The sequence below is a fragment of the Sciurus vulgaris genome (genome assembly GCF_902686455.1).
Source record: "Sciurus vulgaris genome assembly, chromosome: 17".
Taxonomy (NCBI): domain Eukaryota; kingdom Metazoa; phylum Chordata; class Mammalia; order Rodentia; family Sciuridae; genus Sciurus; species Sciurus vulgaris.
The window spans coordinates 54,134,270-54,161,437 of record NC_136478.1 but is presented as its reverse complement, the minus strand read 5'-3'; the positions used below and the strand labels follow the sequence as shown (position 1 = coordinate 54,161,437).

General features: G+C 52.7%; 1 protein-coding gene and 1 pseudogene across 4 annotated transcripts; one reads left to right on the top strand and one right to left on the bottom strand.

Annotated features, from left to right (window-relative positions):
- Positions 1–20: 20 nt before the first annotated feature.
- On the bottom strand, positions 21–27,168 carry RELB (RELB proto-oncogene, NF-kB subunit). Of its 3 annotated transcripts, XM_079118908.1 has the most exons (12): positions 26,914–27,168; positions 25,965–26,012; positions 22,331–22,381; positions 20,539–20,876; positions 13,604–13,761; positions 11,535–11,626; positions 11,286–11,417; positions 8,927–9,031; positions 4,946–5,161; positions 4,104–4,172; positions 3,907–3,984; positions 21–779 (listed from the first exon to the last, which is right to left on the bottom strand). In XM_079118908.1, exons 1-12 carry the CDS (start codon positions 26,966–26,968, stop codon positions 394–396), a joined length of 1,728 nt encoding a protein of 575 aa, XP_078975034.1. In that variant the 5' UTR covers positions 26,969–27,168; the 3' UTR covers positions 21–393. The 3 variants fall into 3 exon arrangements, with proteins under 3 accessions (XP_078975034.1, XP_078975033.1, XP_078975035.1); XM_079118907.1 differs by lacking the exon at positions 22,331–22,381 and having other exon boundaries at positions 26,914–26,986; XM_079118909.1 differs by lacking the exon at positions 22,331–22,381 and having other exon boundaries at positions 20,539–20,894; positions 26,914–26,983.
- LOC306648718 (transmembrane protein 126A-like) lies at positions 14,473–17,847 on the top strand (annotated as a pseudogene). Its single transcript has one exon. The product of its transcript is annotated as a transmembrane protein 126A-like (transcript).

Here is a 27,168-nt window from a genome sequence, read left to right as displayed (position 1 = left end):
GGCAGAGACAGCGGACCCCCACGAATCAACGTTTTTATTGGGAAATGCCCACGCCCCTGTGGGAGAGGGCCGCGGACCTGCTCCCTTACTCCTAAACACAGTTATTTTTCGGGATCCGTCAAGAGAAGGTACCCCGCGTGCGGGGGTCTCACCCGGGCCGGGCCCCTCTCCCTCTCCCGACTCCGTTTTCTCATAGGTAAAATGGAGTCAAGGGGAGACCAGTGCTGCCGAGCTTCTCGCCAGCGCTGAGGATGTCCGATTAAGGATGACGAGGTCGGAAGACTGACCAACTGCGGCCCAAGGGGATGGAGGTGCTGGACCGACCCCTCGGCCGGGTTCGCAGGGTCCCTCCAGCCACCTCCCCACCCAGCGCCTCTCCTCTGGCGCCGCGGGCTACGTGGCTTCAGGCCCCGGGGACAGGAGGCCACTCCCGAAGGCTGCCTCTCGGTACTGATTGGGAAACATGTTGCTGCCCACGAGGCTGGCGGTGCCTCCGTCCCCGGGGCCGGGGGCTGAGTAGGAGTCCAGCGTCAGCGGCTCGGCGCCAGGGGGCTCCCCGACCGCGGCCCCTGCAACCCCGCTGGTGGCAACAGCACTGACGAGTGGCGGCGCTGGGGGCAGCAGGTCCAGCATGGTGAAGAACGTGGGGGTCGTGGGGTCATAGGCAAAGCTGTCATCAAGGAGGTCGGGATCGCAGGGAGGCTCCAGGCCAGGCAGGGACACGGTACCGGGGAAGAAGTCTGTGTCCGGCAGCAGGGCTGAGGGTGGGAGGAACGGGCCTATAGGAATGAGAAGAGCAATGGACTTTAGCGCCAATTTTGTCTAGGCACTCATTCAGACGCTCCACCCCATACTAAATGCACTGTTTGGGTTGGCCTCCTTTAAGACCAGCCTATGGGTAGAGATTGTCATCATTCTCATAATAACCAAATGAAACACCAAGGCTGGAAGTCACACCAAGCTGTCGAGTGGTGAAACCAGAATCAAACCCACACTCCTGCAGGGCTGTGAGCAGTTTTCTCCAAGAACGAGGAAAGGAAGGAGGCTCCTATGTAACCATCAATATAGCAAGACTCTCCACACCGTGAGATTCCTAAATTGGGAAGTTATCAGTCCCCAAAATGGAAGGTTAAATGATCCGTATTATTGGAGTATCTCTTCCTCTTTTTTAGATAACACAAACCTGATAACAAAGGCTAATTACTCTTAGAAGGAGACACAGGAGCTGGGCACTGTGGCGCACACCTGTAATCCCAGTGGCTCAGGGGGCTAAGGCAGGAGGATTTTGAGTTCAAAGCCAGCCTCAGCAACTTAGGGAGGCCCTAAGTAGCTCAGTGAGACCCTGTCTCTAAATTAAATACAAAAAAGGGCTGCAGATATGGCTCAGTGGTTAAGCACCCCTGGATTCAATCCCTGTACCAAAACAAAAACAAAAACAGACACGGGCCTAGTAATATTCCCAGAGTCCTCTACAGCTTACTGTGGACATGTGACTAAGTGGAACCTGGGCATGGGGTGGAAGCTGCAAATTGAAAATAGCAAGAGCTTGGGTCTCTGATGACCATGTAGCCACCAGATCATACCTTGAGTACCTACCACTGCAGTGTGTTTATGTGAGAGGAGAAATAAAGTTCTATCCTCTTAAAACTTCTTTCATTTTGGGTTTTGCGGTGAATGTAGTTAACCAGGATCATAACAAAGGCAGGTGGCATTCCTGATTTCTGGCAAGTTCCTAACAATACGACTGTGAGAAATAACTATGACATGATCTCACTCAATTTTGGCAAGGACCCAAACAGTGATAGGTAACAGACATGGGCAATGGGAACATGAGGCTAAGGGAATAATTCTATAAAATGGGCCCACTGTGTTGATCCCCACATGCTTGCTTTTAAAAAGCAATTTACCTGCAGCCCTGCCTGACTTCATTGATAGGACATGTTACATTCTCAGAAAACAACCAGTAACCTGCAGGAGACATACAGGCCTGAAAGGCTGATAAGACCACAAGTTGCCCTGGAGGTGAGGGGTGGATTTTCGTGACCTTTACACAGAGCTCAGGGAGATAAGCAAAATTCCCCCTAATCATAAAATCTGTAGGAACAAGTTCCAATTAGAATGGTCAACATGGTTCAAAGTGACTCAGAGTTGCCTTGGACCTTTACCATGTGCAGTGGCTCAGTGGCAGAGCACTTACCTAGCATATGTGAGGTACTGGGTTGGATTCTCAGCTCCACATATAAATAAATAAGATAAAGGTTCATTGACAACTAAAACAATATTAAAAAATAAGTTATCCTGCTATCCATCAAAAGTCAAGAGGTGGGCTGGGGCTGGGGCTGAGTGGTAGAGCACTTGCTAGCACATGTGAGGCATGGGATTTGATCCTCAGCACCATATAAAACAATAAATAAATAAACTATTTTAAAAAAGGTCAAGAGGTGGACTTGGGTGGGACTCTCTGGAAACTTCCTGGATTCCCAATAAAGCTGGAAGGCAGGACAGGTGTACCATCCGCCTCCTCTCTGGAGGACCCAGCCTCTCCCTGGAGGGTGTCCCCTTCCCCTTTCCCTATCCCTTCTTATACACTCAGGCCTGCTACAGTGGTCTGTCTGAAATCTTTCTGGGGCGATCCTGGGAACTGGTGAGAGGGCTGAGGGGTGGCTCAGCTCTGCGATACGCCCTTGCCCTGCAACTTGAGGAAGGGCCGCCTGCTGATGGGCACGCAAGCTGAGGCACAGATGTCGCAAAGCTGCAAAACCGTGGACCCAATTCAAATCCAGACTGAATCCAGAAGCCGTGCCCCTGCGGCTTTGCCTCAGGAATGAGGGAGAGAACCCAGCAGGTGGATGGAGGGCCGAGCCGGGACTCTCCGCTGGAGGTTGGCGGAGTGGGCTGGGATTGGTGGTTGCGAGGGGTGGGGCTGTTGGGCATTGGTTACAAGCCGCGGGAGGGTGGGGACAACCTGCGGTACCACAAACAGCCAGGGTGGGACTGGCTGGAGTGGTTGGTGGCAGGCTGGGTGGTGGCTGGAAGCGGTTTGAGGGCTGGGGTCACGGCGGGTGGGAAGGCTTCTTTGGATGGCAGGCAGTGAGGCTAGAGTGGTGAGAACTAGATGTGGCGTGGGAGTTGAGAGGAAGGCCCCGTGCGCGGCTAGGTTGGAGAGGGCCCAGAACTTGAGGTCGGTGGGCTCTAGCCACCACCGCTGACGCGCCATCCAGTACCTGCGCCACCCACATCATCCCTCCATACAGATGGTATCAACTCCCTGCTCCAGCAGATCTGCCACGTGGTAGCCTCAAGCAAGAGACTTCTCTCTAGGCCTCAGTTTTTCCACCTATAAAATGGGTGGAATGACAGACTAGGTGTGCAGACTACATGGTTAAACACAGACCACTTGGGTGCCTGTTCCAGTGTCCATAAAAAGATGAACACTTAAAATTTGTTTTATGCCAGGTGAGGTGGGGCACGCCTGTAATCTCAGCTACTCGGGAGGCTGAGGAGGGAGGATCATGAGATTGAACTCGGCCTGGGCAACTTAGTGAGATCCTGTCTCAAAAAAAAAAAAAAAAAAAATGTTTTTTAAGCCTAGAGCACCCGGTTTTCCAGGGCAGTCTTCTGTCCACCTACTCTGAGATCAACGAGATCAGCAGAGTCAGGAGGGTCAGGCCACAGACTAGTCTGAAAAGCTCAGTGAGGTGGGTACGCAGAGAAGCCTCCGAGAGAAAGGGGACAAGCCCGGCATAGGTCACGAAGCACATAAACCGCCCGGCAGCGACGGCAGCCTCCGTCCTGTCTCTGGAGCCGGGTCATGTGGTGAGTACTGGCCTGGGAGCTGCCAGGGAAGCCGGCGGTAGGGACTCCTCAGCCCAGCCCAGGGCAGAGCCGGGCAGGAGCAGGACCCACCTGGGCCGTGGCTGGGCAGGAAGTGGTCCAAGAAGGCTGGCTTCTTCTTCCGTCGTTTGCTCTCGATGCCATGGGGGTCTGAAGGAAGGGAAAACAGAGATAGGACCCTCAACTCTGGGGCAGGGACAGAGCGTTGGATCAGCAGTCCCCTCCAAAGGACTGGGGGGTGGATGTGGAAAGGGGCATAGGGGACACACCAGAGCTGTTCAGCTCCCCGAGGACGTCGGGCATCCCCCGTTTCCGTTTCTTGTCCACGCCATAGCTGTCTGTTCAGGAGACACCAGGGCATACAAAGAGCAATCCGTCAACAACAGTTACACATTAATAACGAATCAGAGACCATTTAGGAAAAGGTGAGCCGGTTCTTGACCAACCAATGCAAGCAGATGTGCACATCCTAATCAGAATAAACCCAAATTCACTTCCGGTCACACCAGCCTCTTTGTTGTTCCTGGACACAATCCGGCCTCAGGGCCTTTGCACTTGCTGTTCCACTGCTTAAAATGCTCTCCCTCGGGCTGGGACGTGGCTAAGTGGCAGAGCACTTGCCTAGCAATGTGCGAGGCACTGGGTTTGATCCTTAGCACTACATAAATAAATAAAAGAGACGGTGTCCATCTACAGCTACAAATATTTTTTAAAATGCTCTCTCTCAGCTCCCACCTATCAGTCATCCTTCTGTCCTCAGCTCAGCTGCTCTCTCCTCCAGAAAGCCTTCCCTGATCCCTAAGTCTGGGCCAGGTGCCCCGAGTCCCCCAAGCAGCTCCACTCCAGTCTAGTCACTCTGGTCATCACTGTGGGGACCAGCTGTTCCCCCGTTACAGAACTCATGAGGCAGTGCTAGGGGCTATCTTGGTCACTGCTGTGTCCCCAGCATGCCACACAGGGCTACAGTGGAGCAGACAGGCGGAGGGGATGAGTGAGAAAATCCGAGTGCCCTGAGACGGTACTGTGTCTGCTTTGCAGGGAGGGCTACAGCCCTGAGGGGTCACGGCCACCCAGCCAGGAGAGGTCATGGCCACCAGCATGCCGTGGTTACCGTGGTCCCGAGGAAGGTACGTGAAGGGCAGCGGCTCACTGCAGACCCCGTCCGTGAGCCGCTGCAGGAAGACATTGACAGTCACGGGCTCCACGATCTCCAGGTCCTCGTAGGGCGGTGTCTTGAACACGATGGCGATCTGGCGGTGCACGTCGGCCTGGGAGAAGTCGGCCCGGCCTTCCCAGGAGGCTGTGCTGAACACCACCGAGATGTCCTCTGGCGGGAGAAGGAGACATCAGCAGAGCAGGGACAGCTGGCCCACTGAGCCTCGACTGTTTCAGCCTCGCTCGGAATCGGCCCTAATATTCCCAATACGAAGCTAACCACCTGGCAGCTGGCTCTCCCTGGAGTGCACCCTGCAGCCGGTCACTATGGATCTCCTATATTTTTATAGAGATGCTCCTTGGCTTGTGACGGCGTTACATCCCAGCAAACCCATCAGAAGCTGAAAATATCTCAAGTCAAAAATGCCCTGAGCCAGGCGGGGAGGCTCAGGCCTGTAATCCCAGCCACTCAGGAGGCTGAGGCAGGAGGATCAAGAGGTCAAGACCAGGCTGGGCAACTTAGCAAGACCCTGTCTCAAAATGAAAAATGAAAAAGAGCTGGGGATGTACCTCAGTGGTAAAGTGCTCCTGGGTTCAATTCCCTGAACCAAAAACTACATGAATAAAAAGAAAATGCAACTGAGATGCCCTTCACTTGATGAATGGATAAAGAAACTGTGGTATATATACACCATGGAATATTACTCAGCCATAAAGAAGAACAAAATTATGTCATTTGCTGGTAAATGGATGAAGCTGGAAAATATCATGCTAAGTGAAATAGGCCAAGCCCCAAAAACCAAAGGCTGAATGTTTTCTCTGATAAGCAGATGACAATATATAAAGAGGGAGGGTTGCAGGGGAAAGAGAATAATGAAGGAACTTTGCATGGTGTAGAGGAAAACGGGGTGGGAGGGGGTGGGGGATGGAAAGATAGAATGAAAGACAGTATTACCCTACCTCTATGTACGATTGCATGAATGATGTGACTCTACACTGTGTACAACCATAGAAATGAAAAGTTGTACCCTATTTGTGTACAATGAATTGAAATACAAGCTGTAAAAATAAAAAAAATGTTAATAAAAAAAAGAAAATACGTTGACTCTACCCGACCTAGGGAACACTGTAGCTTAGCAACAGTACACTTGGCCTGTCGGTAGTTTTCCCTGGTGACCGCGGGCTGGGCGGGAGCCACGGTTCTCTGCAGCTGCCCAGCGTGGAGGGAGCATACAGAAGCACACATGTGGATAGCCCCGGAAAAGATCAAAATTCAAAGGAGAGTTTTTACTGCATGTATATTAATTTCACAGCATCGTTTTAAAGTCACAAATCCTAAATTGAACATCGTAAGCTGAGACAGTCTGCGCTACCTCCTCCGATGCTGAGGACGATGTGAGAGGCAGGTGGAATCACTTCCCCGCCCTGTGGGAGGGCCCACGGCCAGGCTCAGACGGAGGGAGCTCCGCGGATGGTGAGGCTCCCGGCCACAATTGTTAGTGACAGTATGCAGGGCATGCAGCAAGGGACAGAGGCGCCCGGAGCCAAGTCTGGGGGACCCAGGCGCCAGAAGTCCAGAATCCTTCCCCCACTCAGTCCCAGGGGCCACACTGAAGCCCCGGAGCAAAGAACCATGGCGACATGTGAGACGTGCCGTCCACCAAGGACGCTCCGCCCCAGGGTTCTGCTGGATGCTTGTCACATGGGTACGTTCTGCCCTGCAGATCATGGGCGCTCCTGGCCCTTAGGGAATGGTGGGAACCCCCCCAAACTCCATGCTCCCAGGACCTTTGTGAGCAGAGCTAGTTATTTATGAATTTATTATTTTGGGGGTACTGGGGATGAACCCAGGGGTTCCCTACCTGAGCAACACCCCTACCCCTTTTCATTGTTTATTTTTATCTATTTATTTATTTATTTGGTGCTGGGGATTGAACCCAGGGGCACTTTACAGAGTTATATCCCCAGCCCGTTTTACCTTTTTTATTTTTTACTTATTTATGTATTGCAGTACTGAGGATCCAACCCAGCACCTCACATGTACGCTCCACCACTGAGCTACAGCCCCAGCCCTATTATTATTATTATTATTTAATTTTGAGACAGGGTCTCACCAAGTTGCTAAGGACTTCACTGAGTTGCTGAGGCTGGCCTTGAACTTGAGCTCCTCCTGCTTCAGCCTCCTGAGTCACTGGGATCACTGGGGTGCACCAGCACACCTAGCTATAAGGAGGGCTTTGGAAGGAGAAAGCCTCAGATCTGCTGTGTTCACGCCTGTCTACATACCCACTTCACAGATGGGAAAACCAAGGCTTGGAGATGCTGAGACTCCACACAGCTGCTAGTAGGATGGTCAGGACTCCCAGCTGTCCTGCCTGCTATTTCTTTTCCGAATCTAAATGCATTGCTTCTCAACACACTGGCAGCCAGTACGGAGCTTCTAAGTGTCAGATGCATACAGGCTGCCTCTGTGTCACACAAAAACCCTAAAAAGAAGGTGCCATTAGGTACCCTATTATATAGAGAAGGAAACAAGGGCACAGAGGGTGAAGTCATTTGTCCAACATCACACAACCAGCGAGCAGCGGAGCCAGGATGGGAACCCGGGAAGGCACAGTCTTCCAGTTCTGCCAAGACTTGAGGAAGCTGATGGTGTTGCTGGGAGCAGTTTCCTCATTTTAACCAAAGCACAGAACTGCCTCAGGGGTCAGTAAGAGCCAATGAGTCTCTGCAGGACTTCCAGAGCACGATCGACGGTCATTATCAGTGCTATGATTATCACCATCACATCAGACACACTCTGGAAGGTCACTTTTCTCCAGATGGCTTTTCAAATTTGCCTCTTTCCCTCATTTGGGGAAAAAAAGGACTAAATATTACTCTTAACCAACTTCCTGTCATTTTTCTCCAACACTCTATCTTATCTTTCCTCCTAGAAGAAATGCCAAGGGTAGAAGGATTCTTTTCAGAGTCGTCTTTTCTGAATTCGAATCCTGTCTCCACCTGACCAGCGGGGTGACTTCAGCAAGTTGCTGAACCTGTCCATGCCTCAGTTTCCTCATCTGTGAAGTGGGGGTGATGATAACAAGGTCTGCCTCAGAGAGCTGCGACGTGCTCAGATGACCTAATAAACAGTGCATATGAAGTGCTCACAGCCATGCTTGGCATGGAGCTAGAGCACGGCACATGTCATGGGCTGAGGCTGGAGCTCAGTGGCTGAGTGCATCTTGAGGATGAGTGAGGCCATGGGTTCCATCCCCAGCACCACACACGAGAGAGAGAGAGAGAGAGAGAGAGCAAAGAAGAGAAGAGAGGAGAAGAGAAGAGAAGAGAAGAGAAGAGAAGAGAAGAGAAGAGAAGAGAAGAGAGAGAGGAACTGCAGACAGAGAAATTGCAAGACATACAGAAAAGTTGAGTACTGTACAGGGAAGACCACAGCCTTCTGCCCTCTCCTGAGCTGGGCGATTCCAGGTGAAAGAAGGTGTCTTTTGGTTGTTAGTTTTTTGGTTTTTGTTTGGAAGCCTCTTTGAGCGAGGAGCATTTGAATAGATGCCAATGGCTGTAAGGTACTTCTCTTGCCCTGTTTGCTTTCTTTATATCCGTTATCACTAGTGTCGGGGCTCCACCACCCCTCCACCGGGATGGGGCCCAGGGCCTTGCCTGTGCGGGCCAGCGCTCCTCCCGAGTCACGCCCCGGCCTCCTGAACCATTTAGACAATTTCTCCACCAAGATCAGCGTCTCCTGGACGGCGCGATGGCCATGCGGCTGACACCCAGCCTGGGTCACTCACAGGCCACCACCTTTGCTCAGGGACAGGTGCCCGGATGAACCGATGAACTGAATCCATCTGACCCAAAGCCAGGGTTCTGGATCTTCCCAGGCTGCCGCCCTGGTCCGACACCCCGGCCTCGCCCCGTGGGGACCGCCAGGCCTCACCTTTCTGCACCTTGTCGCACAGCAGGTAGAGCTCCTCGCCGCCCGTGCACGGCCCACTCTCCTTGTTGATCCTGCAGATCCGCAGCTCTGACGTGTTCGTGGATTCTGGGAAGGAGCAAGAGGAGGAGGCCATAGGGAAACCCACCCGGGCAGCTTTCCAGCCAGCGGTGGAGAGGCAGGAGAGGGTGCAGGTGGAGGCAGACGCCACTGAAGTGTCAGGGCACCCGCTGATGGCGAGTCCTCTGTGCCAATGGGGCCAGGGGCCAGAGAAGGGTTCGTGGTCCGACATCTTGCAGGACCGTTGCTCTGCCTGACCAGCAGTCCCAGCCCTTCTTGGTTAAGAGCCCTCTCCGAATACCACTTTCCCGCCAGACATGCCCCCACCAGCCATCTCAGTCATGGGGACTGGGCAGGAGTCCATCCACTAGCTCAGCAGTGATCACATGCCCCAGATCTGGCCAGTTGAACCATGGCCTCCCCCAAGCTACAGCCAATTGGTCAAGGAAGAAAAAATGACCACACTCAGGCCAATGAGAGACAGCCCTGAGTTTTTTTTTTTTTTTTTTTTTTTTTTTTTTGTTGTTGTTGTTGTTGTTGTTGTTTTTTTAAGCAAAACTCTTGGGAAAGAGCCAGGATTCCTAAGGCAGGCCTGTAATCAGCAACTCAGGAGGTTAAGACAGGTGGATGGAAAGTTTGAGACCAGCCTCAGCAACTTACTTAGACCCAGCCTCAAAACAAATTATGAAAAAAGGCTGCAACTCGGTGTGTTGGTTCACACCTGTAATCCCAGGGACACAGGAGGCTGAAGCAGGAGGATGGCAAATTTGAGGCCAGCCTGGACAACTTAGTAAGATGTTATCACAAAACAAAATAAATTAAAAAGGGCTGGAGGGCTGGGGAGATAGCTCAGTTGGTAGAGTGCTTGCCTTGCAAGCACAAGGCCCTGGGTTCAATCCCCAGTACCACAAAAAAAAAAAGGGGGGGGGGCTGGGGAGGTAGTTCCATGGTATAACGCCTCTAGGTTCAATTCCCAGTATTGAAAAATAACTGGGGTAAGAAAAGCAAAGAAGCTCTCTTTGGAGTTCAGGAGAGGTATCCAGCACACAGCCATGGGAAGGCCCTGGCAGGAAGCAAGCGTAACTGAGGGACAGAACTAGAGAGGCCCCCCACCCAGCGGCACCCTGAGGGCCGAATACAACCACTCCTGAGGTACTGCCTACTCCTGAACCAACCGGGTTTCATGTTTTGCTCTGGTTTTGGTCCTGGGATTGAACCCAGGGGTGCTTAACCACTGAGCCACACCCCAGCCCTTCTTTATTTTTTATTTTGAGACAGGGTCTTGCTAAGTTGCTGACCATCTCACTAAGTTGCTGAGGCTGGCCTCAAACCTGCGATTACTTCCTTGGCCTCAAACTTGCGGCATTACTTCTGTACATTCTTAGTTAATGGGCAAAATAAATACTTTTTTTTTTCTTAAAATCCCTTATTTAATTAATATTCCTTGCTTATTTATTTATTGGCTTATTGCAATCCTCAGGGACACTCTCACACTGAGCTGCATCTCCACTCTTTAATTTCTTATTTTATTTTACTTTTTTTATTTGGGATGGGCTCTTGCTAAGTTGCTGAGGTTGGCCTTGAACTTGCGATCCTCCTGCCCCAGCCTCCCAAGCCGCTGGCATTGTAGGCATGCACCACCATGCCCATCTTATCCTTGCTGGTTTAGATGCTGCGACAGTTGCTGTGGGTCGGCTAAAGCTGAATGGCTATTCCGAATCCCCTCTTCGGGTCTGTACCCTTCTATGCAGATTGAAAAAAACCTAACACATACCCAGATTCCCTTGCAACTAGTTGTGGCCATGGGACCAAGTTCTAACCAATGAGATATGAGCAGAAGGCTACCAAGGGGATTCTGGAGAACACAAATTTTTTCTCTACTAAAGAAAGAGGTCGTATGCATGATGCCTTTGCTTGGGGCTTCATGGTATAACTGCTGCGCATTCTCTTAACACCAGGAAAAGGCATTTTTACCAGCTACACAGTAAATGTTGATCCCCCAAATAGGCTGGGTACCATCTGCACGAACACACAGGGTGATGCTGCCTATCCCATGTCTTGAACACAAACATGATGTCTGGAGCTATGGCAGTCATCTTGTGACCATGAAGGAAAAGCAGAGACTCACAGAGCTGTGGAACCAGCACCTTCCTGATGCTAAGCCGCTAAATCCATGTGCACAAACTTAGTAAATGAGACAAATAAAAATAAGAAATTCTGTTTGTTCATGCCACCTTAAGGAGGGTTTTCTGATACCTGCAGCCAAGGACAATCCTAACTGGCCACAGCACCCTGGACTCACTCTTGTCATAGACAGGCTCAGAGAGCACAGGGTCCATCCGCCGCATCTGTCCCTGCTGGTCCCGGTAGGAGGCCTGGAAGCAGATCCTCACGACGTTCATGTCCACCTCCTGATGGTTCTTCAGGGAGCCGGCTGTGGCAGGGACAGGCGGAGGCTGAGGGGGCGGGGCAGGGGCGGGGCCTGCAGGAGGGGAGGGCGGGGCAGGGAGGGGCGGGGCGGGCTGCAGAGGGGCTGGGACAGCGGACTCACCATTGTAGGGGTCGATGCCCTGCTGGATCTTGCGCTCAATGGCAGCCTCTATCTCCTTCTTCCTCACACACTGAATGCCCAGGTTGTTGAAGCTGGAGGAGGAGTGCTCGTGAGGGGCCGCTGCGGCCTTCAACGCTGCCACAGGGCTTGGGCCCAGTGGGGCCAGACATCAGGAAGGGTCTGCGTAATGCAAGCCTCTTGGAGTTGCCATGGTTTCTTGGAAGACCCGGGAACCCGCCTTATCTGCACCACGTGAAAACACTGGCCAAGGTCACTCACCCAAACAAAGGCAGGAGTGTTTCACACTGCCCCGTGCTGGTGAGGCCGCGGGGAGCCTGGGGGTTCGGGCCACCCAGCCCTGGCTGGCAGGATGTGGACTGTGTGACATGGCAGTACTCATTCAGTCCACAAGTGTTTCCCGACTATCTACTACATGCCAGGCGCTGGGCTGGGCTCTGGGAATATAGCAGGGAACAGAAAAAAGAAAATCCCTGCTCTCAGTGAGTTCGTATCTTCACTAAATTGATAAATCACTGAAATTATAAATCAAGCCAGGTGCAGTGGCGCACACCTGTAATCCCAGCCACATGGGAGACTGAGGCAGGAGGATCTCAAGTTCCAGGCCAGCCTGGGCAACCTGGCAAGACCCTGTCTCAAAATAAAAAATGAAAAGGGTAACTGGGCATGATGGCACATGCCTGTAATCCCAGTGGCTCAGGAGTTTGAGGCAGGAGGACTGAGAGTTCAAAGCCAGCCTCAGCAACTTAGCAAGGCCCTAAGCAATTCAGTGAAACACTGTCTCTAAATAAAAAATAAAAAGGGCTGGAGATGTGGCTCAGTGGTTGAGCACCTCTGGATTCAATCCCTGGTACCAAAAAAAAAAAAAAAAAAAAAAAAAAAAAATTATAAATCAGCTTAGATCCAGCAACTTCATTTTTAGGAACTGATCCTAAAGAAGAATGACATTAAAAAAATTTTCTTCATACCAGAGATTGAACCAAGGACACTTAACCACTGAGCCACATCCCCAGCCCTTTTTAATATTTTATTTAGAGAACTTGAGATCCTCCTGCCTCAGCCTCCCAAGCACTGGAATTATAGGCGTGCACCACTGCACCCAGCTAGAATGACATATCTTTAAAGGTATTCCTGCAGCACTGTTAGCCACAGAGCAACAAGGCACTAGAACCATCAAAGGTGTCCATTAACAGAGGACAGTTTTAGTTAATTGCATGTATACAATGGAATGCTATATAGCCATGAAAAGGGCTACAGCAGCTCTGTATATATTGATAGGGAATGAGGTCTAAGATGCACTGTTACAAAAAGACAAGATGCAGGGCCAGGGGTGCTGCTCAATAATACAGCACTTGCTTAGCATGCACAAGGCCCTGGGCTCCATCCCTGTCAGCACAAACAAAAAATAAGTTGTGAATGTCTGTTCATAAAAGATAGATGTGTGCGTGCATATATGTGTCACATCTTCAGTTGTTTCTAGAAAAAGAAACCAGAGGGTCAAAGATTTTCTTTCTTTTTCAGTGCTGGGGATGGACCTCAGGGTCTTGAGACTCTGTCACTGAGCTCTATCTCCAGCCCTTTGTATTTATTTATTTATGTATTTTTTGAGACAGGGTCTGGCTAAGTTACCAGCCTGGCTTCAAACTTGCAATCCTCCTGCCTCAGCCTCCTGAGTAGCCACCACACCTGCCTCCTTTAGATCTTTTATTTGATAAAAACACATACAATGGAAAGTGAGGGAAGGAATAGGCCTTGCGACTAAGTCAGACCCGAAGTCCCGTCCCAGCCCTGCCATCGACCCTCAGTGCTCCTTCCCCTAGCTGAGCCTCCTTTCTTCCTCTGTAAAACTGGGACGCACGGCGCCTGCGCACAGGTGGGTGCGGCAGGGCTGCGGCTCAGGCGAGGCCCTCCCTGGCCTGGGCCTCCGTTTCCCGAGCTAGGAAATGCAGTAGGGAGGGTCTCGCCAAGCTGGCCTTGCCCTGCCGTTTCCCTGGGCGACCTTCGGCCCTTCTGATTCTCTGGGACCAAGGGTCGGGGTCAGAGTCGGGTACCTGTGCCGGGGGCTGACGTGGGGCCGGAGCCGCACCCTGCAGACGCCGTCCGTACAGTCCTTCCCCACGAGGCTGTGCGGGTGCACTCGGTGGGGCCAGTCCTTCCACACCAGGCACGCGGTCACCTCCACCTCCCGCAGCCCGCCACAATCCCGGAGCTGCAGGAAGAGAGGCGTGCTTTGGCGGGCTCATCGCACAGGCCCGCGCCCCTGCACAGTCCCCGGGAAGCCCAGCAGCTCCCCTCCTCCCCACGTCCCCACCAGGGCCATGGAAGGGTGGTTGTTCAAGACCCCTCTCCTGTCCAAAGCCGGAAACTTCCAACCGGTGACTCTGGGAGGCCTCCTAAAGAACTGTCCCCTCCACAGGTGTCTCTGGGCAAGCAGAGCTTTAAAAACTCCGATGCACACAGAATCTCCTTGTCACACACAGATAATTCGCTAATCATGAGCAAAGAAAGACACCTGTACAGCAGAGGGGTACAGTGGCCACCACGTGAACCAGCGCATTATCCCCAACACTGGGGACAACACTTGGAACAGGCTGAGTGTCCCTCATCTAAAACGCTTGTACCAGACCCAGGGCACATGCCTAGAATTCCAACGACTCAGGAGGCTGAGGCAGGAGGATCACAAAGCCAGCCTCAGCAACTTAGTGAGGCCCTAAGCAACTCAGTGAGACCCTGTCTCTAGATAAAATAGAAAAAAAAAAGGGGGGGGGGGTTGGGGATGTGGCTCAGGGGTTAAGGGCCCCTGGGTTCAATCTCCAGTATACAAAATAAATAAATAAGGGTTGGGGATATAGCTGTTGACAGAGTGCTTGCCTCTCAAGCACAAGGCCTTGGGTTCAATCCCCAGCACTGCAAAAAAAATAAATAAATAAACGACCCTTTTTTTTAATGAGTGGGGGTGGCTGGGGATGCAGAGCAGTGGCAGAGCCCTTGCCTAGCATGTGAAGCCCTGGCTTCCTTCTCCAGCACTGGGGGGAAAAAAGGAAAGGAAAAAAAAAAAGTATTGCCACAATTTCAGCTAGAATTCTCACTCAGCAACCCCAGGCAACAGCAGATAGAAACCAGACTCTTCCGACAGTCCCTGACGCAGTCACTTAGCTCCTCTGGGTCACCAGCTGGGCCCTGCTGACATCTAAGTCCGTCTGAAGCCAGCTCTGAACTTCAGACGCCCAACAGTAAAATGGCAATAAACCAGCCAGGCTCAGAGGCCATGCCTATAATCCCTGCGGGCCGAGGCAGGGGGATCACAAATTCGAGGCCAGCCTCAGCAACTCAGCAAGACCCTGTCCTAAAGTTAAAAAAAATGAAAGGGCTGGGGATGTAGCTCAAGGGTAAAGCCCCCGCTGGATTCAGTCCCCAGCACCAAAAAAGGAAATGCAATTCACCCAGGTGCCTCCGTGGGAGCGTGCTTCCCTCTAGTGGCTGAAGGGGATATTGAGAATGACTTTGGTTGACATTGTGATGGGGACCCACTGCAGGTAGAAGCGGGATCAGAGGCCAATGCTTGTTTCTAAGACCAGGGATAGTCCCATACTACCATCCCATGTCCCTCAAGGCCTCTGAACATGCTTCAGACAGCCACAGCAATAACAAACCTGTCTAAAATGACCAGAGCCGACAACCTAGCCCCCTTTTACATAAACAGAATTTCCCCCATAATTTCAATATATACTGAATTTTCAAGGGCTGCAGCCACCACGTAAATTGAAAGAAGACTAGTTTTTGTTTAGGTCAAGAGTTGTTTACTACTCTGAAGAATCTCCCCCCCAAGGCAAGCCCTCAGAGTGGCATTAAAGCCACCAGATCTGAGAGGCTGGGTCAGGCAGCCTCTCATGGACACTGTGCCAAGGAGTCTGCATAGAGCCCCAGACAACCATCAGCTTTCCTTATGTATCCCACAGGGCTGTGCTTGAACATTTACATATTGAAGTAAATGTGTCCCTAGGCGTTAAGTGCTGGATTAACGTCCTCCTATTACTTCTTCATGTTACAGTGTGGGCGATATGAATTTGGGAGTGACTACGGGGGAGGTAGGCAATAGTGTCTATAAGTCTCACTGAGTCAAATAGGGTTAAAACCATTCATTTAGGGCTGGCACCCAGCTCGGTGGTAGAGTGCTTGCCCACTAAGTGTGGGGCCCTGGTTCCACCCCCAGCACTTAAAACACACACGACACACACATCATTTAGACAGCCACCTATCGTAACATCAGGAGGTGCTAAAGAATCTCAGAATCGACACTCTCAGGATGTGTGAAGCCTCCAGGACTGAGCCCTTCATCTCTGTAGATGTTGCATAAGATGGTGGGGGAGACTTTAGACTGGAGCAAGTTAGGCCTGGCACCAAAGCCAGGCTCTGCCCTGGGCCAACTAGGAAACTTCTCTGATCTTAATGTCCTTACCTATAAAATGCATATCAAGAAACGTGCTGGGCACTGTGGAGTATGCCTGTAATTCCAGCAACTAGGGAGGCTGAAGTAGGAGGATCACAAGTTTGAGGCCAAAAAAAAAAAAAAAGGGCCAGGCATGGTGGCTCACACCTGTCAGGATCACAGGTTCAAAGCTAGCCTCAGCAACTTAGTGAGGTCTTAGGCAACTTAGTGAGACCCTGTCTCAAAATGTAAAAATTAAAAAGGGCTGAGGATATGGCTCATGGGTTAAGCACCCCTGGGTTCAATCCCTAGTACCAAAAACCAACCAAACAAATAAATAAATAAAATTTAAAAGGGAGGGCTGGGATATAGTTCAGTGGTAGAGCATCCTTGTTTTCAATCAGCAGTACCAAGAAAGAAACATGCAAAGTTCCTGGCCTAGTAAATGGTAGTCATCAGTCAGGTGAATGTGCTGTGTGCCCCTGAGAAAGTAACTGAACCTCTCTGAGCCTCAGTTTTCTTATAAAGATGGGGATAAAAATTCTGAATTCAGATTCATAATTATTATTGGGAATTTTGGATCCTAACAATTTAAAATCAAAATGAGCACAAAGCCAGAATAATGGTCTGGAAAGACTTAGCAATTTTAAAAAATTAGGGAAAACACAGTTTTAAAATATTGCCCTGCAGATAATTTACTAAGCACAATGGGAAAGTCATCCCTTACCATGCAGAGACCTGGTGGTCACCACTTTAAACACAAGATCCGACTCAACATCACTAACACTGGGTCAAAGTAACATCCGAGGTCTTTTAATACAAGAAGTGTAAAAAGCTACAGCGACATGACTTGGGTATTTCTCCCAAAATGCATGATGTGATCTAATCTGCAAGCAGCCAACAAACCCAGAACATCTGTCTCATCACAGCAATTCTGGAGGTTAAGACAGGAGGATGGTAAGTTCAAAGACAGCCTCAGCAACACAGTGAGGCCCTAAGCAACTCAGCAAGACCCTGCCTCTAAATAAAATATATATTTTTAAAAAGGTGTCAGCCCGAAATGGCTGTGCCGGGAGTAGCTTAAGTCCCGGTGTGTTGGAGGACGAACTGGAGAGTCACCAGCCACTGGGAGAAGAGCAACAGGGTCAAGATGGAAAACCATAAGCCACATAATACCATCAGGGAAAACTCAATTTTTGATATCATAGCCAGAAAAATTGAACTATTACCAGAAGCAGAAAGGAATCTACTTGAACACGGATCCACAGATGCTGGACTCAGTGCTGCTTCTGTGGCCTAATAGCAAACAGTCTTTTTCGGCACATCTTACATGTGACACAGGCCCGAAGAGCTGCTGGCTTACCAATGGCAGCGCTCCCATTTTTGACAGCAAATGCATCTTTCAAAGGTTTTGTAAGTTTACCTTTGAGGACAGATGAACTGCATTGTGAAACCTGTATCGTGACATGGAGCGGTCTTGCTGGTTTTGTCTTAGGAGGACTGTAACCTGTTTCCTTGGCTGTACCTGTAAATGGTGGCCTAGCAGCCAGGTATCAATCAGCTCCACCACCAGAGAAAGGAAACACCTTAACTTCCGGATCAGAATTTCTGCACCTCTCTTCAAAAGGATGTTATTTCCCATTTTACTTCAGACTATGTTTGCAGCATACCTTGGCTCTAGACAATGTAAAGTACTTATAAAGGCCCTTCAGTTACCTGAACCTGGCCTAGAAACTCACTGATTTTAAGCAAAGGTGTATACAGAAATGAAATTGTAAAAACCTGTAAAAAAAAAAATTAAAAGGTGGGGGGCTGGGGATGTGGCTCGGTGGTTAAGTGCCTCTGAGTTCAATCCCCAGTACCCCCCGAAAAAGGAAAAAAGAAAAAGAAAAAAGAATACGTCCTTGTTCTTCAGAAGCACATGACAAAACATTTTGGGTGCAGTGTCACGTCTGGCACGTCAAATCCCTCTGCCACTGTCTGCACAGAGACAGAAGGTGAGCAGGGGGGCCGCCCCTGCAGGCCTCTGGCTCCGCTCCAGCGCCAAATTGGAGGGAGAGCACAGGTGGAGGAGCGTGGCCGAGGCCTTGGGCATTCATTCTATTCTTGTGCACATGCTGTGCGTTCACAGCCCACAACAGGGCGGGGCTGCAGTCAGCGGCAGGACGCCTGGCTAGCGCTCCTGAGGCCCTGGTTTCCACCCCCATTACTGCAAAATAAATAAACAACCAAGAGAAAAGAAAAGATTAAGGTTAGGACTTCAAGTTGAAAAGTGAAATCCCCTCTCAAATTAGAAAAACGGATCATGGTCAAGGATGTATGTGAAGGACATGGTTGGGGGGTGCTCGGGGGTAGAGGGCTCACCTGGCACACACGAGGCCATGGCTCATGGCCCCGCGCCACACAGAAGTGTGCACAGAGGGACAGGTGGAGATAAGCAAGGACCGTAAAGCTGCCCGCTCCCTGCACACTGCCCCCTCCTCCGCCCCAGGCCTGGGAATATACATTTAAAGGCAACTTTTTTTTTTATTTCCCTCTGGTACCGAGGACAGAGCCCAGGGCTTGTGCATGCTGGGTAAGCGCCCTGCCGCAGAGCTGCACCCACAGCCGTTTTTCTCTTATTCCGAGACAGGGTTTCGCTAAGTTGCCCAGGCTGGCCTCCAACTTGGACTTCTCCTGCCTCAGCCTCCTGAGCCTCTGGAGTCACAGGCGTGCACAGTAGAACGCCGTTGATCGGAATGCCCCTCCCACACTCTGCACCTCAATTCCGGCCCCAATCGAGTGAAGATAAAGGCTACCCCAGCCGAGCTGCAGGAAAGGGAGCCTGTACACAGCGCGGAGACTGCCACCGCCCCTGCGGGATTGCCTTGTGGGTAGAACCACACCCATTTTGCAGATGAGGAAACTGAGGCCACAAGGCACACTGAACTGGCCCCCATTCACACAGCGGGTACGTGACAGGACCAGGATTTCTACTGTTAAACCCGAAGCTGAGGTCGAGGCCTCCTCCAGGGTGGTGGGGACCCAGAGGACAGGCGATTGCCGGCTCCTCACCCAAATAAAGCCACGAGTGCCAAGGTCATGAGGGAGAGGGAACCAGGACCTCAAACAGGGCGCAGAGACCTGGGGGGGGGTGGGGTCTGTCCTGCGGTGGCTGAGTAGGAGACCAAGCTGCAGGAGATGGGGACTCCAGGGAGAGGAACAGCATGGCCCATGGCCTAGTGACTGCAGGACTGAGTCAGGAGGGGCTGGGGACGGCGGGAGCAGCCGGCATCAATAAGAGGTCCTGGAGTCCCAGGGAGGAGCTTGGCCTCCCTCCTGAGGGCACTGGGGGGGGCCAAGGAAGGGTTCAGAGCAGAGGTGTCCTGTGCATTGAACAGGCCACCTCCCACTGAGCTGGCTTCCCAGCTAAACATGCACGGCGTACAGCACCGTGCGAGCCGGAACGTAGGTGCACCCCGACCCCAGTGACTCGGGAGGTCGAGGCAGGGGATTCACAAGTGTGAGGCCAGGCTCAGCACCTTAGCAATGACCTTGTCAATTTAGTGGGACTTCATCTCAAAATAAAAAATAAAAAGGGCTGGGATGTAGCTCAGCGGTTCAGCAACCCCTGGTTTCAGTCCCCAATGCCAAAATATAAACAAAAACACACTGTGTGGCTTTTTGGGTTTTGTTTTTGCAGGGCTGGGGGTGCAGTTCATTGCTAAGGCCCTTGCCTAGCATGCTCCAGGCCCTGGGTTCCTGGGTTGGTGTGCGGGCACGCGCATACACACACACACGCGCGGCAGTACGACACTCAGGCACATTCTGCACTGCACTTGAATGTTTTTGATTCTTAATGTATTCTGGAGACACTTCCACTTCCACATCAATGCTCAGGGGCACCTCCATTTCCAAGCACTGACCTATCAGTCCCGTATTTAGTTCTGCATTCCTCAGAGCTGTGTAGATGCCAGCACCAGCTCCCTCCTTTTTGACACCAAAGCTCCCAATTCCCGGCTAGGCTAACAAGATCCCCCTTCACCAAACTGCACGCACAGCTCGTGGCAAATCCCTCCAGGAGGAGTGGCTGAGCACCGGGTATGGTGAGCCCAGGAGTGCTAACAATGACAGCCGCCCACCTGTACTTAGCACTTACCATGGAGAAGAGACCCTGACATGTCTAACTAACCTCATTCAACCCCACTAACAACCCCAGGAGGCGGGTTATTATTATTATCCCACTTTGCAGAAGAAGAAACAGGCACAGAGAGACCGAGTCACCTGCCCAAGGTTGCACAGCTAGTAAATGGCTTAAGGTGGGGTTGGAACCCAGGCACTCTGAGTCTTCAGGCCTCACTCACTTGGAAACCAGGAGGCTACACTGCCTTTATGGCCAGTGACAGTTTTGATGAGTGTTGATAAATACTGCCACACTGCCAGGTAGAAGGCCTTTCTCTGGACGCCCTTTTGCACCTTTTGAGTTCCCGGCCCGACAGTAGGAGAGCAATAACCACCACCACCGTGCACTCCGGGGCCAGGACGTGCAGGGGCGCCCCGGCCGCGCGCTCGGCCCACCTCGATGGCGGGCAGCGTCTTGCTGGCCTCGGTGCTGCTCTCGCCCAGGATGCTGCCGGCCGAGCGGCCCTCGCACTCGTAGCGGAAGCGCATGCCGCGCTGCTTGGGCTGCTCCGTGATGACCAGGTGCGGCCGCGGGCCCGGGCCCGGCGCCGGCGGCATGAGCCGGCCCAGGGCGCAGCCCCAGGGCGGCGGCGTGGCGGGCGCCGAGGGGCCCAGGGTGACGGTGCTCAGCGAGGCCGCCCCGCGGGACACCAGGCGCGGCTGGCCGTCGCCGGGGCCGGGCGGCGCCCCCTCCAGGCCGAAGCCATTCTCCTTGATGTACTCGTCGATGATCTCTGCGGGAGAAGCAGACACTGTGGTGACCCCGCGCCAGGAGGGGCCGGATCGCGCCGCCGCTCCACCCGCCCGCTCCCAGGCTCCTTCCCAGCCCGCGCGGCCAGGGGCCTCGCCTTCCTCCTGGCAAACCACCCGGCATCCCCAGCTGCTGACGCCAGAAACCTGCGGGTCGCTCTGATTCTGTTTTCTTCCACCCCCTAGATGGACTCCCCTCGCTAGCAGTCCTGAACCCATTCTGTGTCGCCCCTCACCCTGGATAAAGGTAAGGGCAACCCACAGGGCTGTAACCCTAATGATAGCTGCTCTGCAGCGGCCGCGCCCGGGCCCCAGCTGGAAGGGTCAACTTTCCTCCACAACACAGCCAGGCCTCCGCCTCAGCCTCCCTGCCTCTCAGTGGCTGGGATTACAGTGCGGACACCCCGCTTGGCAAGGGTCTTCTTCATGCCCACGATCCCGTCTCTGCTAAATCTGACCCTTTGTAGTAGCCGGGCACAGTGGCACAGGCCTGTAATCCCAGCATCTGCGAAGGCTGAGACAGGAGGAGCAAGTTCAAGGCCAGCCTCAGCAAGTTAGCTAGGCTCTAACAGTGAGACCCTGTCTCAAAACAACAACAACAAATATATATATATATATATATATATATATATATATATATTTCCAATCCATGGAGTACTTCCACCGCTATGTTTCTATTTTAAAACTAGATTTACTTTCTGCTTATTTGCCCCCCACCGTCCACATCCAGCTCCTTCACCTCTCCTCTGGACCACTGCCCGCAGCTCAGTCCTCTCTTCCTGCCTTTCCGCCTGCATCTGTCCCCCGCACACAGCCTGAGGGATTTTGTGAGGTCCAAGCCTGGCCCTCCTCTGCTCACAAGCCTCCCTGGGAGTCAAAGCCAACACCCTCCCCTCAGAAAACTCCCCCAAACTCCATTCATCTAGAAAACCAGCTCCAGCCCCTTCTGTTTCTTGCGCCCAATAAACCTGGCCCCTTCAGGGCCTTGTATGTGCTCTTCCCACAGCCTAAACCCTGCTTCTCCCCCACTCCCCGCATAGGCTCCCCTCAACCTTCTGGTCTCCATTCAAATGTCACCTCTTTCGAAAGCCCAGATCCCCTGCCTTCCCGGCCCCTGTCCCTCTCCTAGTCCTTCACCGCCTCAGCCCAATCTCACAGTCACTCATTGGCCTCCGGAGCCCCCACTCAACTCAGCTCCAGAAGGGCAGGGACTTTGCTTTGTTGGTGACGGGATCCTCCCGTTCCCGGGAGGGCTCACTGACATCACTGAAGGACAGCAGCCTGGGTGCTCTAACGGTAACCCGGAGGCTGCTGACTCCCCAAGGGCTCCCCCAGTTTCAAGGACTGCTCAGGGTCTTGGGAACATGACTCAGCGCGAATCCCCAATGGTCCCCAGAGCGGCACTTGCACCCTCCTCCCCGCCTGCCCCTGTGAGCACCTGGGCCCTCCGCCTCCCGCACGCCTGCCTCCTGGTACTCACCCAATTCATCTGTGGAAGGAAGAGAAAGAAAGGTTCAGAAAGTGGCCAGGGTCTGTCATCTCTCCAGACGGATCCCCAGCCCTGTCCCTCCTGTGACCCTTCCCCCTGCCTCCATCCTGGGTCACCCGAGGATGACTCCTGGGCACCAAGCCCCAGCCCCCATCGTCCCCTTCTGGGAAAACCTCCCTTCAGCCCCTAATATCGGGGGCCCAGCATCAGGGCACCCTCAAACTCAGTCAACCCCCCCCCCAACATTTAGACCAGGGATTGGGAAGCATTGCTGGGGACCTGAGGAAAAGAAAGGGTCTTCTCACTAGGGGAAAAATGGACCCCCTGATGCTGAGCAACTGAGTGCAGGCTCCTTCCCGAGAGTCCAGCCTGGGCCCGGGCAGGACACTGGCTGCTGTGTGAAGGCCCAAGGAGGCAGATCTGGTCGCGGCCTGGATCCAAGCCCAGACTGCATTCCAGCCCGGCCCCTGTGCCCACCCACTCCCCAGATGGCCCCCTGCTTCCTGAGAGAGGAGTGACAGTGATGCTGGGTCCTCGGGGAAGCCCCCTGTCTCCTGCCCAGGAAAACAGCCCAGAAAGGGGCGGTGGAGAAATTGAAACCAACCTCCCGTCATTCCACGACAGGACAGGACGAGGGGAAGCCCAGAGGGCACAAGCCAGCCTCAGAGTCACTCAGCAGAGAAGCTCGGGCCAGAGGCTCCACCCAGGGTTGCTGAGCAGGCCACTGGCTGGCCAGGCCCTGCTGCCAGAGCTACCCTCCTCCTCCTCTCCGGGCGTGGCCGCTGCAGCCAGGACTTCGCCCCTTGGAAGGTGGTTCTCCTGCACCCTTTATCTCAGGTCATCTGTGAAGTCAGTAGGGTGCCCAGGTCCCCACTAGGGAAATGGGGATACTGAGGATGGGAGAGAGAAAGGGACCTGCTTGCGGTCCCTGGCAGGGCCACCATCAAGTTACTTCAACTTGGAAGATCCTTCTTAGACTTCTATGCTGATGAAGCTGGGGACCCAAAGAAAAGTTAGATTTGGGGCCCTCGAGTCTCCAGGCTGCAGGGGGATGCTGAGTCGGGGCGAACATGGGCTGGAGCTTGGGGTTGACAGCTTCGGTTTAAGTTCCAACACTGCTATTTGCTAGTTGTGTGGCCTTGGGCCATTGCTTACCCTTTTTTAAAAATACGTTTTTAGTCTTTGATGGACCTTTACTTTGTTTACTTATATGTGGTGCTGAGAATCAAACCCAGTGCCTCACACAGGCTAGGCAAGCACTCTACCACTGAGTCGCGACCCCAGCCCGCCATTGTTTACATTTTTTGTGCTTTGTTTCTTCATCTATAAGATGGGCAAAATAATGCTTACCTCGTTAAGCTTGAATACTTTCAAAAAAAATCAAACAACACTTAGAACTGCTTCCCTACATAAATGCTGGCTGCTATTAGACAAAGTGATGGGGGACCTTTTTTTTGGGAATCATTAATCCCTTCCCCTCTCTTGGCCTCAGTTTGTCTATGAAATGGGAAAGTTTGGGGACATGGTTTTACAGCATAAGGGGTAGAGTACACAGGGCTGGTTTGAATCCTCGCTGTCACTGGCCTGTGGCCTTGGCCAAGTTAGTTAACTTTTCCGAGTCTCCTCTACAAAATGAGGTCTGAGCTTCTCTATCAGGAGTTAACATGAGGTTTCGAGATCACACAGGTAAACTGTTAAATACTGTATCTGGTCACTCTATGTCCTCCAAAGCTTGGCTAATGTTATCTGAAATCTTTCAGCCAGGAAATGTTAGGAACTTCCTCTCCTTACTCAGGGTTCTATTCAAACAACAGACCTCCCATACAGATTTGCTGCCATTCAGGGCCAGCCAGGGTGGGTCACTTGGGAGCACAAAGCTGATGATGTATTTTTTGCCTCAGGGCCTTTGCACAGGTTGGTCTCTTCCTGAATGCTCTTCCCCCAGCTCTTTGCATGGCTCCCTCCTCCTATTCCTTTAGATTTCTGTGTAAATGTCACCCCTTAGACAGGTTTTTCTGGCCACTTTATCCAAGACAGTCCCCCAAGCCCCCAACTCCAGTACCTTTGTTTTATAACTTTCATGGCACTGATTAGGATTTGACATAGCCTGTCATTATAATGATTCCCATGTGTTTCTTCCTACAGACTGTGAGCACTGAAAAGGGAGGATCATGTCTGCCCAATCCTCATTGTGTCCCCCAGGCCCAGCCTGATGAAAATGAAGGGAATTTTCCCTCTATCTCCTTAGTTCTCTTGTCCCCACCCTACTGTTAAATATCACTGACCCCAGGATTTCACCACAGCCCTTATTACATTTTATAATCCCACATTTGACTTATTGTTTATATGTCCGCCTTCCCATCTAGGGAAGGAACCCTGTGAGGGCAGAGCTGGGGTTATCTCAGTCACTGCTCTGTCCCCAGCCCTGCCCAGCACAGGGCCAGATATACAACAGGCACTCAATAAATATTTATTGAATAGATGACATCAGAAATTACTCTCATTTGAAACCAATGATCTAGGTTTCAGGCCACACAAGTTGCTCCTGCCCAGAACCAGTGATTGGACCAAATCTATCCCCAATGCCATTTCCTACCTTCCCCCACCCGCCGAATTCTCAGACCTGTTGGAGAAGCTACAGCATCTCCTTTATAGCCACCCCAGCACTTTTGAGGTTCATCCCAAGATTCTACTTCTAGACAGAGGCCCAGACCCAGCCAACTGGGACCACCGCATGGTCACAATGTCAGGACTCTATCCCTGCCCTCCAAACCCAGCAAATCTAAAACAGAAAGGGTGTCAAAACTGGGTGAGGACTCTGCATTTCCTTGGGCAGCACTGGATTTTGGAAGGCACAGGCCGAGGGACCTTATAAATAGTTCTCAGCATCTCTTGGGAACTTCCTAAAAATGCAAACTCTCAGGGCCCATCCCCACACCCACTGAATCAGAAACTTTCTAGGTAGGACCTAACAATCTGTTTTAACGAACCCTCTGGGTGATTCCAACACACATGGTTTAAACACTATTATAGATTTTCTAATAATAATTATTACCATTATCATTACACCTCTAACAGTTAACACTTATTGAGCCTTTACTGTGTGCCAGACACTTCTTTGCAAGTTTACATGTATCAACTTACTGTATCCTCTCCATCTCCCTAAAAGGGAGGCACTAATATTATGCCCACTTTACAGATAAGGACAACTGAGGCCCAGACAGGGTAAGCGACTGGCAGACATTCATACAGTGAGGGGGCAGTGGCTCCAGCATGGAAAGGCCAGCTCTAAGGCCCAAAATGGCAGTCTTTACCCTCTGCTATACCATGGGGAATCTCTAACCAGGGCTCCTCTTTCATAGTAGGTGATTACTTTTACCTGTGAGTCTCCGAACAGTCCAGAAAGTAGGGACACCTAGGGGCCATCTCAAAGGGCAGGAAGGGACACAGCCCATCATAGGGGGGATGAAATAGACTTCTGCAAATCCCCCAGACGGAAGTAGGTCCAATGCTGTCAACACAGGGGCTCCCCCCACCCCATCTCGCACATGCAGGTGGGTGGGGGCTAAGGAGGGTGGCTCACCTGTGGTCCTGGAAACGCTCAGTGAGATCGAGGAGAGGTCGTTAGACCCTAGGAAAGGGAGGCATGTCTCAGAGGGTGATGGGCAGCGAGAGGAACAGAAAATTATTCAAGCCCCACCTTGTTCCTCTCTTAGTCCCGCCCCTTTGGATCAGGCCCCTCCCCCTTACCACCTGCAGAGTCGGGCCACGTTTCCTTGCCCAACTCTTGGACAGGTCCTGACCTTTCTACCGTTCACCTCACCCTTCATCACGCCCAAAACCCGTCCGTGCCTCTTCCCCTTAAGGTGCGGCTCGGAGGACCCATTCTCGACCTGTTAGGAAATCCCCCACCCCTTTCCTTCTCCCAGGGCAGGACGCGACCCCTTTGCTTTTTCACCGTCACGCCCGCCCCTTCTCCAGCGGGAGGCAGGCCCCACCCCTCCGCATTCTCTGCGCCAGGCCCCGCCCTTCGCTTCCAGAACACGCCCTTCCCCCTTCGCTCCGCAGCCAGGCCCCGCCCCCTCGCCACTCCGAGTCGGGTCCTGCTTCCTTCTTCGCGTTAGTCCCCGCCCCTTCCCGCCCTCAGGAGCAGGCCCCGCCCCATCCATGGCTCCTTTCCTCCCTCTCCGAGTCTGGCCCCGCCCCTATGTCCCTCAGGAGCAGCTCTAGCTCCACCTTCTCAGAGCCAGGCCCCGCCCCTCCTCCCTCTGGAAGTCGGCCCCGCCCCTTCTCTCGCCTCAGAGGCAGGCCCCGCCCCCTTCTCACTCTACAGCGGGACGCCTCGCCTGTACCTTGGGCCGGAGCCTTCATCGTCCTCTGCCTCCCTCCAATACAGTGTCCCACAACCCTCACATTCTCCCCGCACAATACCTAGACTCCTGTAGGAACCCCCAGGTTACTCCGGGACCCCCAGAACTCCCACATCTCCAGCTCCGCCCCAGACTCCTCTCCCGAACGCCGGCTCCGCTTACCCAAGGCCCCCAGCTCCGGCGCAGCGGGCGGTCTAGCGACGCGGCGACTCGGCATGGCCCGGCCAGTGGGGACCGAAGGCCAGGAGGCCAGCCCAGACGCACGCGGGCAGGCCAGACAGCCGGGAGGCACAGTCTGGCGGGCGATCGCGGGTCGGGAGAGCGGCGCAGAGGCTGGGGCCGCAGGCCGGGCAAGACGCGCGGCGCCCGGGGCTGCGGGGGGCGCCGGGCCGGGCCGGGCGGGCGGCGGGAGGGGCG